The following is an 18,581-nucleotide window of genomic DNA, read 5'->3' as shown; positions in this document are numbered from 1 at the left end:
TTACCATGCAAAAACGTTATGGACATTTAATGCGATTAGGTGGGGGCAGAAAAAAAAATACAGAGGAAAAGCAGGAGAAAGCAGCACAGCAGGCCCATTCCTATGCGGGAACGTTGTGACTGTCATTGTCTGATTCGATATCTTCAGAACATGGCTTCAAAGATATTCTCACTACATCCTGCAGTAATGGGCAAATATCAAAGCATCAGCCGGCAGATTATTTTACCCCTTTATTGGTGCCCATGAGGATGTCCCCATGGGTTTCCCCATCCAGCGATCAATGCCCATCTGCTAAAATGAGAGCGCACACTTTCCAGCTCACGGACTCAGGTCTGTCTTTGCATCCGGAGACCCCATATCTATGGTTCTATAGCGTGCCTCCTGATGAACCGCGTGGATGGGGTAACGGGCGAGGCTGGAAGCGAAGCTTTGTTTTTTCGGCATCAATGCACATTGTTTGTGTACTTGTGGAAACTATTGTGGCCATGAAGCTGGAGGCCAAGTTTGGTCTAGCCTCCAGTTTTGTTTTGCATTTTTGGCATCAATGCGCACGGTCTATGGATCTACGAAAATCGCTGTGGACATTGATGCCTTTAAGTTTTGAACCATGCTATGAAGCTTTGTTGTGACACCTCTTTTCTACACACCTTGTCCATCTACTGAGGGATATTATTCCTGCTCTACAGATATTGAACAACTCACATTTTTTGAGAGACAAGGGTGGTATCATGTACTGAATGTGAGGATGTCTTTTTACACAATAACCTGTGTTATTCTTTAATTGATAAGCACTATCCCTTCATCTCGCTTATGGCTTTCCCACATATAGTATTTTCAGGATGTATTAGGGCTAGTCTGGGACAGCCGCCGCGGAGTGGGGGCGCCAAATAAGCGTATCCTAGGGTGCCAACCTCCACTGTTAGGTACGGATAGACTTTAATATTGAGGATCTGTCACTTAAAGGGAATCTGTCAGGAGGTTTTTGCTATGTAATCAGAGAGCAGCATGGTGTTGGGGCAGAGACCCCGATTCCAGCAATGTGTCACTTACTAGGCTGTGTGTTAACATTAAATCAGTATTTTAAATCAGCAGAAGATCACTAGAGGACTAGGTGTCTTGTGACACCTAGTCCTTCTGCTCTGTATAACCACACCCCCACTACTGATTGGCAGATTTCTATCAATATCAGTGGTGTGGGCGGAGTTATACAGACCCCAGGATTGAGAGCACTGCTAGATCTGCAGGATAGAAAACCGATTTTAATCGCAATTGCTGCACAAAGTAGACTAAAGGTACCGTCACATTTAGCAATGCTGCAGCGATCTAGACAACGATCCCGATCGCTGCAGCGTCGCTGTGTGGTCGCTGGAGAGCTGTCGCACAGACAGCTCTCCAGCGACCAACTATGCGAAGTCCCCTGGTAACCAGGGTAAACATCGGGTTACTAAGCGCAGGGCCGCGCTTAGTAACCCGATGTTTACCCTGGTTACCAGTGTAAATGTAAAAAAAAAAAACAAAACAAAACAAAAAAAACAGTACATACTTACATTCCGGTGTCTGTCCCCCGGCGCTGTTCTTCTCTGCACTGTGTAAGCGCCGCCGGAAAGCAGAGCACAGTGGTGACGTCACCGCTGTGCTTTTCGGCTGCCGCTCAGTCAGTGCAGAGAAGCAGAGCGCCGGGGGACAGACACCGGAATGTTAAGTATGTAGTGTTTTTTTTTTTTTTTTTTTTACATTTACACTGGTAACCAGGGTAAACATCGGGTTACTAAGCGCGGCCCTGCGGGAGTCCAGCGACGAAATAAAGTTCTGGACTTTCTGTGCCGACCAACGATGGCACCGCAGGATCCTGATCGCTGCTGCGTGTCAAACTCAACGATATCGCCAGCCAGGACGCTGCAACGTCACAGATCGCTAGCGATATCGTTCAGTGTGAAGGTACCTTAAAGGTTCATCACTAGAATCAGGGTCTCTGTTCCTAAATAATGCTGCTTACAAAGGAGTTGTAAAAACCCAGTGACCGATTCACTTTAAGGCCTGGGTCACACTTGCGAGTGTAATGCGAGTCTCTCGCATCAATACCCGGCACTGCCACCGGCACTCGGGACCGGAGTGTGCGGCTGCATGTATTTCCCCCCCATTCCTGAGATTTGCCCCTTCTTCCCTGTACGTGTATCCAGTCTTGTTACTAAATGTGTGTGATCCTCAATTCCTCTATTGGGTGGGGTCTTCCTGAGGACCCCACCCAGTCAGGTGAAAGCCTAGATAACCCCTCTTTACTGTATGTAAACCTATCTCCGAGGAGAGGAGCAGGAACAATAAAATAACCCCAGACATTTACACCAATTAAGAGAGGACATTGATGACAAGTGACAGGTCGGCTGCTCAGAAGGCTAAGCAAAGCAAGCGCCATTCTATAAAATACGCCGCACAGCAAGTGCCAGCAAGTCAGGGTAAGGCTATGTGCACACCTTCAGGAATGTCTGCAGAATTTTCCTGAACAAAACCGGACTTTTTCTGCAGGAAATCTGCTTGCGTTTTTGCAGATTTTTCGCGTTTTTTCCCAGAGCTTCCCAATGCAATAATATAGCTGCAAAAAAGCAAAAAATCTGCAAACTTAATGAACATGCTGCCTTTTTTTTTTTACAGAGATGCGTTTTTTTTCGCGGAAAAAAACAGCATGTGCACAAAAATTGCAGAATGCATTGAAATGATGGGATGCTTAATGTAAGCGTTTTAGCGTTTTTTTTCCGTGGAAAACGGGCGAAAAAATGCGAAAAACAATGCGAAAAATTCAGGAACGTGTGCGCATAGCCTAAGACCATGTTATATCCGTATCGGAGCCTCAGTCATAGATCTTACACCAATATTAATGGGAATGTAGATTACAACAGGTGGTCGCTTTATTCAGCATTTTGGTTTTCAAGTCAATCAACAGAAAGAAAAAGCAATTTTGCAAATAGTGTAAACTAATCCGACCGTTTTGTGTATACAGCTTTTATGCAAATCTTTGCGTCTATAAGATTACATAGTCAGCAAGGACATGTCCACATAACACCAAGGTATAGCTGGCATGACAAAAGAGCACACATGGTAAACAGTCGGGTACGCCGGCACGTACACCGGAGGCTTTGCCCTACACACCAAGCGTAGGCCTATATAGTGATGTGAGCCGCGGCTTTTACAGGATTCAGCGGTAGTTGGAATATGAAGTCATACACATTACATGAAAGGCGGCTGATCCTGCCGATTTCTGCATGAGTGGACGACCACCTGGGGTCTATGGGGTCCTCCTGCCGGAGGATGGAGAAGAAAAGGATTGGGCAGATGGAGTTTGAACGCCTGAACCTTTTTATCATTGGCGAGTGATCAGCAGCATCCAGAGGAGTCTGGCAACTACTTTCTCTGCTCGCTCAGGTTTGTATCAAGTATCCATAATGACACATTAGTCTGCATGGGCTCTGTACACACAAAACGGCAAGATAAATTCCCCACAAGCAGCTTTACTTTATATACTCCAGAGCATGGCAACATAAAGTTGCACTAATGCACATAGACTTCAATAATCAGGAGCTACATTCTTTATGGCAAATAACAGGTTAACTTCCAAAGCGAATACAGGTAGGAGCAATGATTGTAAGCACTTGTATGTGGCAGAAAGACACGATCAACTATATACACGGTTTACTGAGGCAACACCACAGAAGAATTTATATGGAGGAAAAGAAATAAAACGTAATTTCTCCTCTCTTTCGTATACCTGGCTTTAGCTACTTCAAATAAAAATTGCTAGAATGTGGCCTGTGTGATTCAGATAAAACGGGGAAAAAAAAAAAAAAATCACAATCCTGGAAAGTTTATTTTAGCCAGCCTGAACTGGTCAACTGAAATCAGAAGTCTAAGAACACGATGCCGAGCAAAGACCAATGTATAGTGAATAATAATAAATGATAAGAGATTGTATTATTTCAATCAAACAATCTCCATGGAGCCGGGCGGGCCGTCTGACCAAGCTACAGAACACAATCCTCCCTGCTGAACAATGGTGCCGAGGCCATTGGCGTGTCTTCGGACAATAGTGGCGGGCCAGTTACAGGCTCGTAGCGCCCCGAGCGATGCCAGCCAGGAGTACGATCAGACAAGAGACCGGACACGACCCAAGAACCAGAAACCGCACAGTAAGTTCAGCACTGACTACAGGATCCAAAAAAGAAAACACCCTAAGGGAGTGGGCACTCAGAAGCAGGCGCACCCCGACACTGCCAGCAATTCACAGCCCCCATAACCTGAGGATGTGACAACAGAACAAGTCCAGGGGTCCCGCACATGTATTACACGGTCTGCACATCCCCCAACATTAAGCTTTAGAGTCCGTACACTAGAGCACAATCACACAGTAATGCAGAACTGATCCAACATCACATATAGCCAGGCACATCCGGGAGCAGGAACAGCCTGGGTAATGCCGCCATCTGTGTGCACACCGGCTATACAGTGCTGCGATACTTATACAGTGTTACCACTAAGGTCTAGTCTGTCCTAGAACCCAGCTGAATCCTGCCAGCAGCTACTCGGAGTAATGCTCCAGCCGTACGCACAAGCCTGTAGAATGAAGCCTCCCAGTGGGCTCCATATCTGCACACAGCTCGCCCAGTGACGTAGATAAACCTGTCACTGCATGGCTTAGCTGATGGGAGGGAATCTGTTACGGTTCTTGTCCAAAATCCAACAGACAGAAATGGGACATAATCCAGAATCAGCAGAAGTAACGCACGGCAGCTACAAGGTTACCCAACCTATAATGTAGGTAACTGCACAGAACAGCACGGACATCACTGACAGTAAAATCTTATATTTCTGCCAAGCTTTAAAGGGGGTTATCCAGTGCCTTCATTTCCATAACGGGGGGTAAGAGGGTCTCACAGATGCATCCCAAAAATCAGTGCAGGACATGTGCATGGCGGCCACTAGAAAGGACTGGGGAGCCGCTCCGGTCACCTCGTGATGTACAAGTGAAGACAGTACAGGACACTAATAGTTCTTGGGCTCCTATAATTTGATGGTGCTCATAAAGGTTATTCCCAAGAACGTTATCTCCAATCCTCAGGATACAGAACACGCTGATCGCTGGGGTACGAGAGCGCCTCATCTCCGCTCCATTGAAGGTGACGCTCTAAAGAGTCCCATTCTCAGGAATATTGGAGGGTCCAATGAGACCTCCGCAAACGAGAAATTAGCTCTTAACAAATGGAGTGGAGACAAGTTACTATCTTGGGAATAGGCAAAAAATTATGGTTTAAAAAGAGGGTTTCTGGTACAAATATCTGACAAAAGGCAGTAAATGCTATTGGTTAAAACATCCATTAGCTCCATGATCCCCTATAGGTCCAAAGCCACAGCTAGTGCCCCCCAGTGGTCTTCATTTATTCCCTACAGCGGGGTCATGCCGTTTACCTAGTGACCACTGCAACCAATCACTTCTCACAGCGCTAAAGCAGAGGTGGGTCAGATGAGACTTGGCTGCATTGGTCTTGTGGGCAGACACTACTGAAAGGGAACCAGTAGCAGTGACACTGGAGTGACAGGTTCATTAGATTAGTAATTGCTGTTTCATCATTAACCCCATGTAGTCCGCTAACTGGAGAAGATGACACTATTCTCTATGTAGCCCCTCGCTTTCAGTGATCGGGGCACTGCCGGGAGCTGGTAGTCACCGCTCACAGTAATCAGTGTACTCTGCAGTGTGTGTGTGTGCTGAGCAAGCTGTCAATCAATATGCTGGGGACGGATTACAGCCGCGCTCACAGTATAGTGAGAAATGACTATCTGCTCTCTGTAGCACCAAGAGCACTGGAAATAAGTGGCTACAAAGAGAAAAAAAAATGTAATTTCCTTCCACAACTGCTGCTCTAGTAAGATGGACAAACTGGTTTAAGACAGGAGTCATCAATCTGCAGACTAACCTCAGATCTGCAATTAAAAAAAAGTGTTTCTTGAGGGCATAGGATCTAACCAGAATCTCTCATCCCTCTTCACATCTCACACACAGGGCTCAGAAAAGAGCGCGGTCACTAAGGATGTCCCCTGTGTCAATAAAGTTCCACAAATCTAGTTTGAGGACAATATATAAAACTCTTAAAAATGTGTAGCCTCCTGGAGCCCTACAGGTGTGACATGGAGGGGATCAATACTAGATGGGGTGGAATTAGCAAGGTATTACCATCTTACAAAGTGATGGCACATTGCTAGGATGTGACATCCTTATCAGTGGATGTCCAACCTCTAGGTCTTCTACTGCATCCAATAATGAAGGAGATGAAGCACTGGCCCAAAGTCTAAAGTAATGTTCCTCCTAAATCCCCATCCGTTTAGTGACATAATCAAAACTATTTGAAATACAAACTCGCCATCCATCTTCCCTAACTACATGAACTGCTTTTCTATTTATTTTTTCCCCACTTCCCTTTTCATTAACTTAGGTTTAAGAATCCTAGTGGGATACTCAGATGAGGAGTCATCAGGGGGGCAGAGGCTGCGGTCAATGCTGGCGCCCCTGCCCCCTCCATGGAATGATGGAGGGAAATTACGTTGGAGTTTAGAAGACCCCTTTAAGCTTCCTGCGCAGCAGCCGCCCCAGTCACATAGCTGGTAGGAACAGCAGCAAGTCTCAATCATCAATGGGTGAACTACATTATGCAGAGCACCTCTGTACGGGAAAAGTTTGTAAAGAGGCTGCAGTGCCAATGCCAGCAAGGGATCCCCTTCATCTTCGGCACTGTAGAGACCCTGTGGTGGGACTCTACATCAGTGATCACAAATCCCTGCAATATGCCATGGCTTTATAGGATGGCAACAAAGTCAAGGAAGAAAAGGAACAAACAGGCAAAAAAAAAAAAAAGGGGGGAAACATTTTTCTGTATGTATAAGACCTGACTTACTCAGGCTGTGGGTCTGGAGGGATCTCTGAGGTAGACGAACTGGAAATGTTTTCAACACTTGGAGCCAAGTTTATAGCTTCCTTCTCCACATCGTTAGTGTCACTGTCACCGAGCGGTTGTACATCTAGCACCTGCTGCTCTGGTTGTTTGCTCTGCACAAAATCAAGTCACATTAGGAAGAAAAAAAAAAACATAGAAACATACAATACCTTCACAAAACAAAGAAACTAACACTGCTGAACCTATAATCAGCTTTCGAGAGGATAGTAAACCATAGGATTTCTCCGGGTAAGGCTAAAGTAGAAGCCATGCCTACAAGTAGGTATCAATGTGTTGGGCCTAATGTTACTTCCTCGCTTGTCTGATTTCTGATCATTAGAACGGCCAAGTTCTCCTGAGACCACCAAGCCTGAGACTAAAGGGGCTGCACAGCTGCATCTCCTTCCAAGCCCTTCCTGAGCTGGCTGCGGAGGGTCTTGTGGCAGGTTGCGGAGTCTGGCTGGGCAGGGAAATCCAGCAGAGGACACAGTGCTGAAAGCCGCATTTCATCCTTGGATTCAGTCTCAGGGATCAGAGTTTGAGGCTGCCAGCAATCAGAGAGCGACATCATATCCTAGCGATGTATGCAATCACTTTGTAAGTCAGGAATAGCCCTTTAACTGATGGGAAAAACTAGAATCACCTTGTCATCCTGACTGCAGTCTAACGTGGAGTCTTCTTGCGCTTGACCTGGTGGGACAGATTCTACCGCTTCTAATATCTTCGGTGGCTCCTTTTCCTCCTAAATTGTTTCAGGAAAAAAAAAAAAAAAAAAAGTAGGTGACTGCAGATCATAAAATTTACCTTTAAAATATTTTTTTTATAAAAGTAGTGAGATGCAATATGAGAATCTCAAAAAGTGTCACTTATATGTAGTCTAAGGGGTAAGGTTTCTCCTTGTGGAGAGTGACATACCAGCTGTCCTATGCCACTCTCCACAAGGAGAAACCTTACCCCATAGACCCCAGTCCAGAGCCTCTCACCTAGCCAATTTAGTTCTCATACTTTGCACTGACGAGGGCCAACAGCCCGAAACACCGTGTCTGCGAACTGAGATACTGATTTGGCTTTTATCCTAAGTCATACTGCACGACTTGTTAAAGGGTTGATTGTGATTTGTAGGATCGCTACTTCCAACAGGTGGCGCTATAAAGTTCAAGCCCTCTTTCTCTAAAGAGGTAATTTGCATATTTATATGTATGCATATATTCACACATGGCATATTGCTTGTGAAAATTTCTGCAACCAAAAAGGTCTTCTGGACAAGATGGATTTCTGGAAGCCCCAGTCAGAGGACCGGTGTGGTCACAAATGTGTGAGGGAGAAGAGCCTGTCACCACCACCGCAGAACCAAGAAAACATTCAGTTCATGGGTCATCCTTCACAGATACAGCACCTTAATCTGAGATTTAGGACTCGAGCAATTTAGAAAATTATATTCTCACAACTAAAGCAGCAGACGGATCACCTATTCACTGAGGTAATGGCGTGTTTTACGGATACTTCACATATACTTCGCTTTACATTATGGCATGTGGACGAGTGTGATTCAGCAAGTAGTTATCTCTATCAGTAATCACACTGAAGGTCGGAGGGACAGCAATCCAGAAATGGTGCCGGCTGTGTATGAACAGTATCCCTCATGTAGCATTGCACAATCCTCTATTACAGCATTGCCGGGACGGTCAGCTTCCCGTCTGCATGTGGGTCAGTCAACACCGATCAGCGCTAAATACCAGGCAGGGTGACATTCAGAAAGTGCTTACACTTCAGAGCCAAATCCTGAGCATCAAGGCTGAACCAGTGCTTAGTCCAGTGAGGTCTGCCCAGGACTATGTATGAGCTATAGCTATCCACAATAATTAGATGAAGTATTTGGTCATCTACCATGACAAACTGAAAGGTCACCTCCACATACCCCTTTCCTGGCGGGCTCATCTTCATTTATAGTGCCTTCAGGATTCTCCGTGACTTGTTCTGCAGGAAGAACAGGGTCCTCATTGCAAAACACATGGCGGGATGGAAGCCTAAAAGAAGAAGAACACAAAAGCAAACCTAAGTAAGAGTCTAAATACAACAGTATGTTTGTTCATGACGCTGAAGACCCTCTAATGCATCAGTGCAAGTAGAGCCAAAGCAGATAATGTTTGTTAAAGAAGCACTCCTCCTCCCCCATCAAGGTTTTTATCCTCTTAATATATTGCAGTCATCATATTATACAGAATTGTGAACTTACAATTGCTCATTTTGCCTTTCTACCCAGTAATTTCTTCTCTTTTCTCTGCTTTATGTAGAAACAAGAAGTCTCTTTTCCTTGCATTTATCATTCCCCTCCAACTCCTGACCCAGCTGCTTCCACCCCCCCATACACTTTTTGCAGTGACTTATGACTCATGCAGGGAAAATTGACCTATTTCTACATAGAGCTTAGAGGGATTCAGCTGGTCAGTTTTTAATCATGGGATGTCAAACGTAATGGGAAAGAAGAATTAGCTGGGTAGAAAGGAAAAATAAGCAATTGTAAGTACACAGTGCTGTGTAATATGATGACCAATATATCAAGGGGATACAATTTTGATGGAAGGAAGGAGGCTTCTTTAATAAAGAGGAATATGTAAGCTCAAAAATACAGTTTTTAAGACCTTTGAAAATGAAAAAAAAAAAAAAAAAAAAAAAAGTATGCTTGATGTGGTTGGACGGAATGTTACACCCATTTCTATAAAAAAAAAATGCCCAATCCACTCACAGATATAATGATTAGGGGTGCATTGAGCACATGAAAGGCGTAATGTTGCGAGGTTTTAAGTCGTCACCAGTTGTGTTGCACTTTAATAAACGAGGATTGCTTGTCTGGAGCTCGACTATAAACTGCTATTCGTTATGGTGGCTTCGCGGCGGATACGCCGTCCGTGCTCTGGATGGTGAAGCTAATTTGCTATGGTTTATCCTGGAAGCAATTCTCACACAGTAATGAGGTGGAAGTCACGGGATTTGTAGACAGGGCAGTAAGTGCTCCGGATGATGGGCAGCAGATCATAGTTGAGTGTTGCATTATAATGTGATTATGCCGCAGACATTAATAATTAAAGCGCAGATACACATTTACAGTTTAGATACCAATATGATTAACTATTAATACTCATTTCACACCATCACACACCGCTCTACATCAGCGCAGCACTGACACCCCTGAATGCTAAGTGTTTTCCTACAGTACAGACTGGTCTGCTGCACCAGAAGTCTCAGGGATAAGAAAATCCAGTCTCCTGGATGCAGCACTGAATTAAGTAGAAATTGCATTAGGGCATGTTCACACACTGAGAGCCAAGTTAGCATTCAGCGGAGGCTTCTGTGCCCAGCTTCTGCCAGAATGCACCGCCATCCGCATCCAACACCCACTGACCAGTCCAACACACCAACTACATTAAGGAGTGATACTGATTGCCCTTAACCCTTCACTACCAGAGCCTTCCGGTTATTATCTCAGGTTTGTGGGGGCTTGCTGACCAGGTCTGGCATCCTATAGGTGCAGAGCTGGACCACTGCTCTGTACACCGCAGTCACTGCGGTGACATACCGCCTGTTCCAACAGATGTGGCTGCACCGGGCCCGGAGGCCCCATGGACAGATTGCCCTCATGTGCAGCGGGCAGGGAACAATCCCCTGCAGCTCCACTGCCTGCAAGAGAAAATGGCAGCAGAGCTGCAGGGAATGGATCCATTCTGCTTCTTGCCCACGCTTCCTGTCTCACACAGCAGCACCTGAATGACATCTTCATTCAGGGCGGCAGCTGTGCGAGACAGGAAGCTGCCGGCGATGATCGTGCGCAGAGGTGAGGTGTGTGTGTGTGTATGCAGAGAGGTGAATGGTGCCGTGTGTGTGTCTGTAGGTGGAGGAGAGGACAATGATGGGGCAGAAGGCAATGATTGGGTTGACAGAGAGGGCAGTGATGGGGGAGAAAGCAATGATGGGGGTGGTGGGGGAGGAAGAAATGATGGAGGCGGTATAATGGGCAATGATGGGGAGAAGACGATGATGGCAGTGGAAAAAACAATGATGGGTGTTGAGGAGGAGGCAATGATGGGGGTGGTGGGGGAAAAGAATGATTGTGGTGGGGAGAAAGCAATAATGGGATGTGGGTGGGAGGAGGACAATGAGGGGTGTGGGGGATTCGTATGGGAGGAAGGGGGATTTATAATGGATTTAGGAAGAGGGGGAGGTGGAGGAAGACGTTATTATCGATTATAATGTCCAACACAGTCCCTTAGTATAAACAGTACTCACTTATGTATAGCACAGTCCCTTAGTGTATAGTGTACTCACTTATGTATAACACCATCCTTTGTTACATAGTTTCCTCTTTTGTTATGTATAACACTGTCCCTTATTACATACTATCCTATCTAGTTATATATGATGCCGTTCCTTGTTATATAGTTTCCTCTGCTGTTATGTACAGTGCTGCCTCTTACATAGTGTATTCTTTTTATTTTTGTTATTCACAACACCCTCTTTTATTACATAGTCCCCTCTCTTGTTAGATATAAAATGAATACTGATGGAGGAGCCGGTGACTAGATGACCAGACTACTTTAGCCCAAACAAGTCTCTTCTGCTTGCTGCCTGTCCTTAGCAGTGGTTTCCTAGCAGCTATTTTACCATGAAGGCCTGCTGCACAAAGTCTCCTCTTAACAGTTGTTGTAGAGATGTGTCTGCTGCTAGAACTCTGTGTGGCATTGACCTGGTCTCTAATCTGAGCTGCTGTTAACCTGCGATTTCTGAGGCTGGTGACTCGGATAAACTTATCCTCAGAAGCAGAGGTGACTCTTGGTCTTCCTTTCCTGGGTCGGTCCTCATGTGAGCCAGTTTCTTTGTAGCGCTTGATGGTTTTTGCCACTGCACTTGGGGACACTTTCAAAGTTTTTCCAATTTTTCAGACTGACTGACCTTCATTTCTTAAAGTAATGATGGCCACTCGTTTTTCTTTACTTAGCTGCTTTGTTCTTGCCATAATACAAATTCTAACAGTCTATTCAGTAGGACCATCAGCTGTGTATCTACCAGACTTCTGCTCAACACAACTGATGGTCCCAACCCCATTTATAAGGCAAGAAATCCCACTTATTAAACCTGACAGGGCACAGCTGTGAAGTGAAAACCATTTCCGGTGACTACCTCTTGAAGCTCATCAAGAGAATGCCAAGAGTGTGCAAAGCAGTCATCAAAGCAAAAGGTAGCTACTTTGAAGAACCTAGAATATAAGACCTAACAAAAAAAGTGTGAAACAACTGAAATTAAGTATATAATTCCACATGTGTGAATTCATAGTTTTGATGACTTCAGTGTGAATGTACAATTTTCATAGTCATGAAAATACAGAAAAATCTTTAAATGAGAAGGTGTGTTCAAACTTTTGGTCTGTACTATCTATTTATATGTATATGTTTTTTTAAATATACACAGCAGCACATGTACATGAATCTAGGCCATGTGAAAACACAGACGAATATTCAATGTTTACTATACTTCTCAAAATATTTTTTTTTTAAGAATTTTTTCATAAAACTTAAAGTTATAGATGAAATGAAGATTCTTAGCGCATAAATTGGCCAATTCATGTGTGCCCATCAACCACGGCAAGGTGATCGCCCTCTGATGGGTCTATCCATACATGGCCCAAAAGTGGCATGTATGGTAGAGTAGGACCCATCAGAGGGAGATCACCTTGCCGTGGTTGATGGGCACACATGAATTGGCCAATTTATGCGCTAAGAATCTTGATTTCATCTATAACTAAGTTTTATGAAAAAAAAAAATGTTGAAAAAAATATTTTTGAGAAGTATAGTTCATATTGAATATTTGTCTGTTTTCACATGGCCTAGATTCATGTACATGTGCCGCTGTGTTTTTTATCTATATGATGCAGCTTGCAGGTGTTCACATTAGGAGTGCTGGTTGGCTCTTTTTCTCTCTCTATATATCTGTCTATCTATATATCCTATAGTAAGGATAGAGTATACACCCCAGGTGGGAACCTCTGTAGGAGGATTTCACTCCCTTACAATATTTGGAGGTGATGGTTGGGATTGGGTGAGGGAATTAGCACTCAAAAGCTGATGCAGATATTTAGCTTGTAATAGTAACGAGGATGAAGATAAATGGTGCGAGAGGAGAATTCATTGCAGCAGGATGACGACTCTAGAGAACAACTCATCAGAGGCAGAAGAAATCGGTAACCATCGTATGGATAAGGTAACGTGGCGCAATAAACTGTGAAGCAAGCGAGGCCTTATACCGCACATGTACCCAGAGCATAAACAGCCTGCAGTGAGCCAAACACCAGGATATAGAGGAGGAAAAATAAGAGATGAGATCTAAGATTACCGAGATGTCGGGAGTTTGTGATGTTGGTGGCGAGCAACCAAGGCTGGTCTGGACATCGCAGTCCATACCTGGACCACAACCCGAATGTGTGAAGCCGGGCTGATATACACTGGAGAGTACGTGTATGTTACTTCTGCCGCATGCACCGGCATGGATGTGGGGCAGCTGGCTAAAGTCTAGTCTGGTGTTAGCAGGCTGGCAGTATCGCCTCTAGTTCGCACACCGGAAGTGACAAGCCAATGCAGATCAGTGAGGATGGCAGCGATCCCAGATAGGCAAAGTGACCCAGATAGCGTGCACGAGCCAACATCTGTGTAGCAGGAGATTTAGCTGAAGATGGCATTGCAACAAGTGATTTGTGCCAAGATATCCGAAATAGAGAAAAATTTGAGAGAAGAAAAAAAAAAAAAAAAAAAAAAAAAAGAGGACAAATATCCTCTTTGTATAAATACTTGATTCATTCTGCAACATTAGAACCGCCACAACCACATGTAAAACTGACGCATTTTGTACCTTACTCATCCTTGCTTCAGACTGGTGAGTCAGTAAAATCAGAGGTAAAGAGGTGCTGGTCAAAGATAAAATGCCTCCTAAGGATACACCCTCAACCTTTTAATTCTGGCTAATACGTAAAAATGGTACTTCTATACTGGCAGGGGGGGCTGTCAGGTGACAACTTGTTTTCACTCATCAGTGCAGTGCGATTGGTTGAGTTCCGACCATTGTGATCACCATCGATCAGCACAACTGGGCAGTTCTACCCCTGACAGGGTAACTGATAAACGTGCCCAACTTCTCCATATTGTCTCTGCTCACCTACTACTCCATGCTCTATGGGGCTGGCGGAAAAAGCCAAGCGCAGCGCTCAGCAGCCCCATGGGGAATGAATGGAGGGGAGGCTGAGCGCGAGTGTCGCCGCTCCAGTGTGACAGGGATACAAGTTACCCGGTCTCCCGAATTGTGTAGGTTCCAAAATTCAAAATTCCTAAGCAACAAATGACCCCCTGTTCTGTGAATAGGTGATAACTTGTGTTCCATCAATCAACCCCTTTACTGAAAAAAGTGCTGGAGTAAAATGAGACTTGGTAATTGAGAAGCCCATTAGTACATTTATCACATCGCCAGTCTGTGTGCCACAAAAACAAATAAAAAAAAAAGCTGGTGTAGATTTGAGCCATCATTTATACCAATTTCTAACGTAAATCATAGTACCGTACTTGCCCAGCGTTCACAGCCCCTGTCCCCTCTCATAAAGACTCACTTCTTTATTTTCCCCCCTATTTTCTTTGCCCCACTTGTCACTTTTTATTTTTTTTTTTTTAAGTGTATCAAATTGTTGTGGAAAACACACAAGTCTCCCCTAAAAAACTAAACTATAGCAGAGGTCTTTCAGAGGCTAAGGGGGGGGGACACACACAATTCCCAGCATACCTGACAGGTGCAGCTGGAGAGTCACCACATTGAATCTGTCAGCAGGTTTTTGTCATGTACTTTGAGGACAGCATAATACAGGGCAAGAGACCCTGATTCCAGTGATGTGTCACTTACTGGGCCACTTGGTGTAGTTCTGATACAATCCCCGTTTTCTCTGGTGCACAGGTAGCGGTAATTTGAATGCTGAACTGTGCATAACCCCGCCCACACCTCTGCCAATCAATGGTGGGGGCGGGGTTATTCACTAGCTGGACAGCTGTGCACCTGACACTTAGTCCAGCAGTGATAATCTCCTGCTGATAGTATTAAAACTACAGCACACAGGATAGTAAGCAACACATCACTGTAATCAGGTTTCCTTGCCCTATATTATGCTACACTCTGGTTAAATAGCAAAAACCTGCTAACAGATTCCCTTTAAGACTATGATTTCTTTATGTTTTTCTACTGGAGGCACGCCAGACCAAAACATGTGGATGCCCGAACGCACTTGTGGCCGCAGTCCATCCTATAATTACCTCAATTCATCTTCCAAAATGTCTGCTGAACCCAACAGGACAGTAAAAAGCACAAAAGGAGCATGTTCTGTTATTAAATCAGAGACTGACGCAACCAAAAGCAGACCTGTCCCACGTACAGTCACTGCTCTCATAACTAGCTCACCCTAGAAGGCCGCCTTGCATTGGTATAAGCATACATTCACCTGAAAACACAAGATTACACAAATAAGTCTGAATACATGGCAACTTTGGCAGTGTCATAAATCATGCAAAACAAAAAACAAAAAAAACGCTGTGCGCCGCAGCTACATTGCAGCACAAAATAAGTTGACGAGGTCACATTGCAACTTCTAGGGTATTGCAAGCACAGTGAGCAAGCCGAAAAAGAAGAAAAAAATTAGACCTGGTGACTGTGACTTGGTCACGATACACTAGGGGTCTCCGTGCAACTCCACTCACTCGTATTGCGCTGCAATGTAACAGCAACATAGTGCCTTTAACGGCAGCCAAAGTCGCTGTGTAGCCAGAGCCTTAGACTACATGAACAGATGAGTAACTACTGATCAGAATGATTGGGTGTTATTCCAGAGCTGCAATTCAGGGCTGGCATCTGCCAGGTTTCCCCACGGTCCAGATGCTATAGGTCATTATCCATTATCCATACCTATACAAAAACAACTGACAGCTTCCATGCAATGTGCCGCCATGGCTTGCAAGTATGAAATGCTTTCAGGAAACCAGATGGCACAACAGATGCAACAGCGTCTGAAAATATACAAAGCGAAGTGCTCCACGTAACGAAACATCACAGCCGACACACAGCTATATTTAGTGGTTGGATACAGTATGGAGGGAGAGGGGGAAGGAAAACCCCGCATACACTTACTGATCAAGATACGGGACATTTTGCTGCGGTGACACCCAACGCATTCTAACTTTGTGGTACACTGCAGCCATTATCCACACTGGATTCCCTGACTAAATCCTGACACTGAACAGGACGAAAGTTTCTGCAGAATAATGACTGCACAGCGGATGTTACAGTCTGTAGCCTCCTCACCATTAGCCCACTCCTCACCATTAGCCCACTCCTCACCATTAGCCCACTCCTCACCATTAGCCCACTCCTCACCATTAGCCCACTCCTCACCATTAGCCCACTCCTCACCATTAGCCCACTCCTCACCATTAGCCCACTCCTCACCATTAGCCCACTCCTCACCATTAGCCCACTAAAAAGGTTTGCTGTACAATATGGTTATGTTCACATGCAACATTTTGTTTATGAAGACAAAACCTGCAATCTTGGCAGTAAAAAACAAACAAAAAAAAAAAAAAAACTGATCAAAACTTTTTTGCCAGACTTTTTTTTGTGTCTACAGTAAATGTTTAATAAAGTCTGTTTTATGCACCAAAAACACAGCAGTGTTATAATTCTTCACGTTCTCTTTGCTTTCTATGGGAGCAAAATGCTGCAAAAATGCAGAAAGAATGGTCGTGCTGCAGATTTGTAATCTAGTGGGTGAAAGCAGAAATGCTGCCTGTGATCATAGCCTTTGGCTACGTGAGCTGTTATTTTTGCAACTTTACAGATCCATATAACACAGCTCATCGGAGGATATTATAGGATTAACGCATCTGACATTTTATAACAGGAGAGAACATGGGGAGCTTAGAGAATAAAGGTCATCAGTGCAACCGGAAAACACTACTAGTCAGAAACACATCAATATGCAACACGTAAAAGGGAGAAAATGAGAGAAATTCATGAATAAGGAATCGGCCATCTGTAGCAGCAGCTGCCATCTTGATCATAGTCCCAGGTATTTGCTGAACTTTTTCACAACAAGATACTGTACATAACTTGCTCAAGTGTACATAACTCACACCATTTCTAGAGAACTTCAAAGTTAAAGAAAAGAAAAAAAATCTCAATAATCCCAATAATGTGTTGATGCTTTAAAAGCAATCTGTTAGCAGTTTTTTGCCATTTAACCTGAGAGCAGCATGATGCATGAGCAGAGACCCTGATTGAAGCAATGCATCACTTACTGGGCTGCTTAGAGTAGGTTCTATAAAAGAAAATAAAAATATCAGTGTTTTATCAGCAGTAGATTATCACTGCGGGACTAAGTGTCTCATGTAAAGTAGTCCTCCTAATCCTGCTTGGTGACAGATCCCCTTAAAAGAAGGTTGTCCAGTGTAAAATGAGCAGTGTGTAGTCACTCTGTATGACTGCAGACTGGAATCTCTGCAGCACACACACACTGTACGCACTGCGGGGAGTCACTGGTTTCTGAGCTGGGATGCAATATGCTGTATGCAATATGCATAGTCCTGGGCAAAAGCCATCCAGTGGGGGCGCGACTCGCTCCGTACAAGTGTAGAGTAGATGGTGCGCCCACGCGCCAAACACTTGTCGCATCCACTAGACGGCTCCTGCCCGGGAGCATGCATATCGCATACATCACTGCTACTCCCGGCTCAGAAACCAGTGAATCCTCGCAGCGCACGGTGCATGCGTCGGGGGATTGGTCAAAAGTCCGCAGTCACACAGAGCGACTGCAGACTTCATCTTAGACCGGACAACCCCATTAAGTCAAACACAGCATGAAAAAAACAAAACCAAAGGCAATGTCCTAAAAAAACAAAAATCCAACTGGGCTCTGACAACAGCCAATACGAATGATCTATCCTTACAGGCTGCGCTCAGTTTCTCACCAGTGTACACCCACTGAAAACCTTGGGCATCTTTAGTGTAAGGCTGGGGGTTATAAACCCATTTAGGCCGTGACACGCGTCGTACGGCCTTATCATGGCACGTCACTCCTACATCGCACAGCGCATATGAATGGTGGCATGGTGACTGGCAATGTACCACAGACACCAGAGAATCACAGGCAGCAGATACAGCCATGATGAAGGGCCCTGCAGCTCCCTACTAAGCTCTTGTTGTACACTGTATTATGGCAGGAAGAGAGCAGATTTGTATTGATATGACCCATATGACCTACAGACAGATGAAGCTTCACAACAGGCGGAGGACAACAATATTTTGGCATGGATAATAAATTTAACTTATAGTGGCTACATTTACAATCCAAAAGGAATACATGTGTTGAAATGACAGTATTAAAAAAAAAAAAAAAAAAAAAAAGAATATAGATTAGGCTGGTTTGACACTTGCGTTTGGCTGGTCTGCCTGCGGTATGGCTGCGTACCTCCTCCCTTAAGCTCCATACGCAGACCAGCCAAATTCAAGTGTGACCTTAGCCTTAGTCAATG

The 18,581-nt window shown here is 44.6% G+C and overlaps 1 protein-coding gene across 4 annotated transcripts in view; it reads right to left on the bottom strand.

Moving 5' to 3' along the window:
* The window catches only part of SUCO (SUN domain containing ossification factor), a 115,051-nt gene that overhangs the window by 54,723 nt on the left and 41,747 nt on the right, over positions 1–18,581 (bottom strand). For all 4 annotated transcript variants that reach the window (XM_069737492.1, XM_069737494.1, XM_069737493.1 and 1 more), the window contains exons 2-4: positions 8,896–9,004; positions 7,621–7,719; positions 6,939–7,090 (exon numbers count right to left, since the gene is read on the bottom strand). In XM_069737492.1, coding sequence (XP_069593593.1) covers positions 6,939–7,090; positions 7,621–7,719; positions 8,896–9,004 — 360 coding nt within the window. The remainder of the gene's footprint in view (positions 1–6,938; positions 7,091–7,620; positions 7,720–8,895; positions 9,005–18,581) is intronic.

This window comes from Ranitomeya imitator, chromosome 8 (assembly GCF_032444005.1).
Source record: "Ranitomeya imitator isolate aRanImi1 chromosome 8, aRanImi1.pri, whole genome shotgun sequence".
In the NCBI taxonomy this organism is placed as follows: Eukaryota; Metazoa; Chordata; class Amphibia; order Anura; family Dendrobatidae; genus Ranitomeya; species Ranitomeya imitator.
The sequence above is the reverse complement of the archived record's forward strand: the minus strand, read 5'-3'. Positions and strand labels throughout refer to the sequence as shown.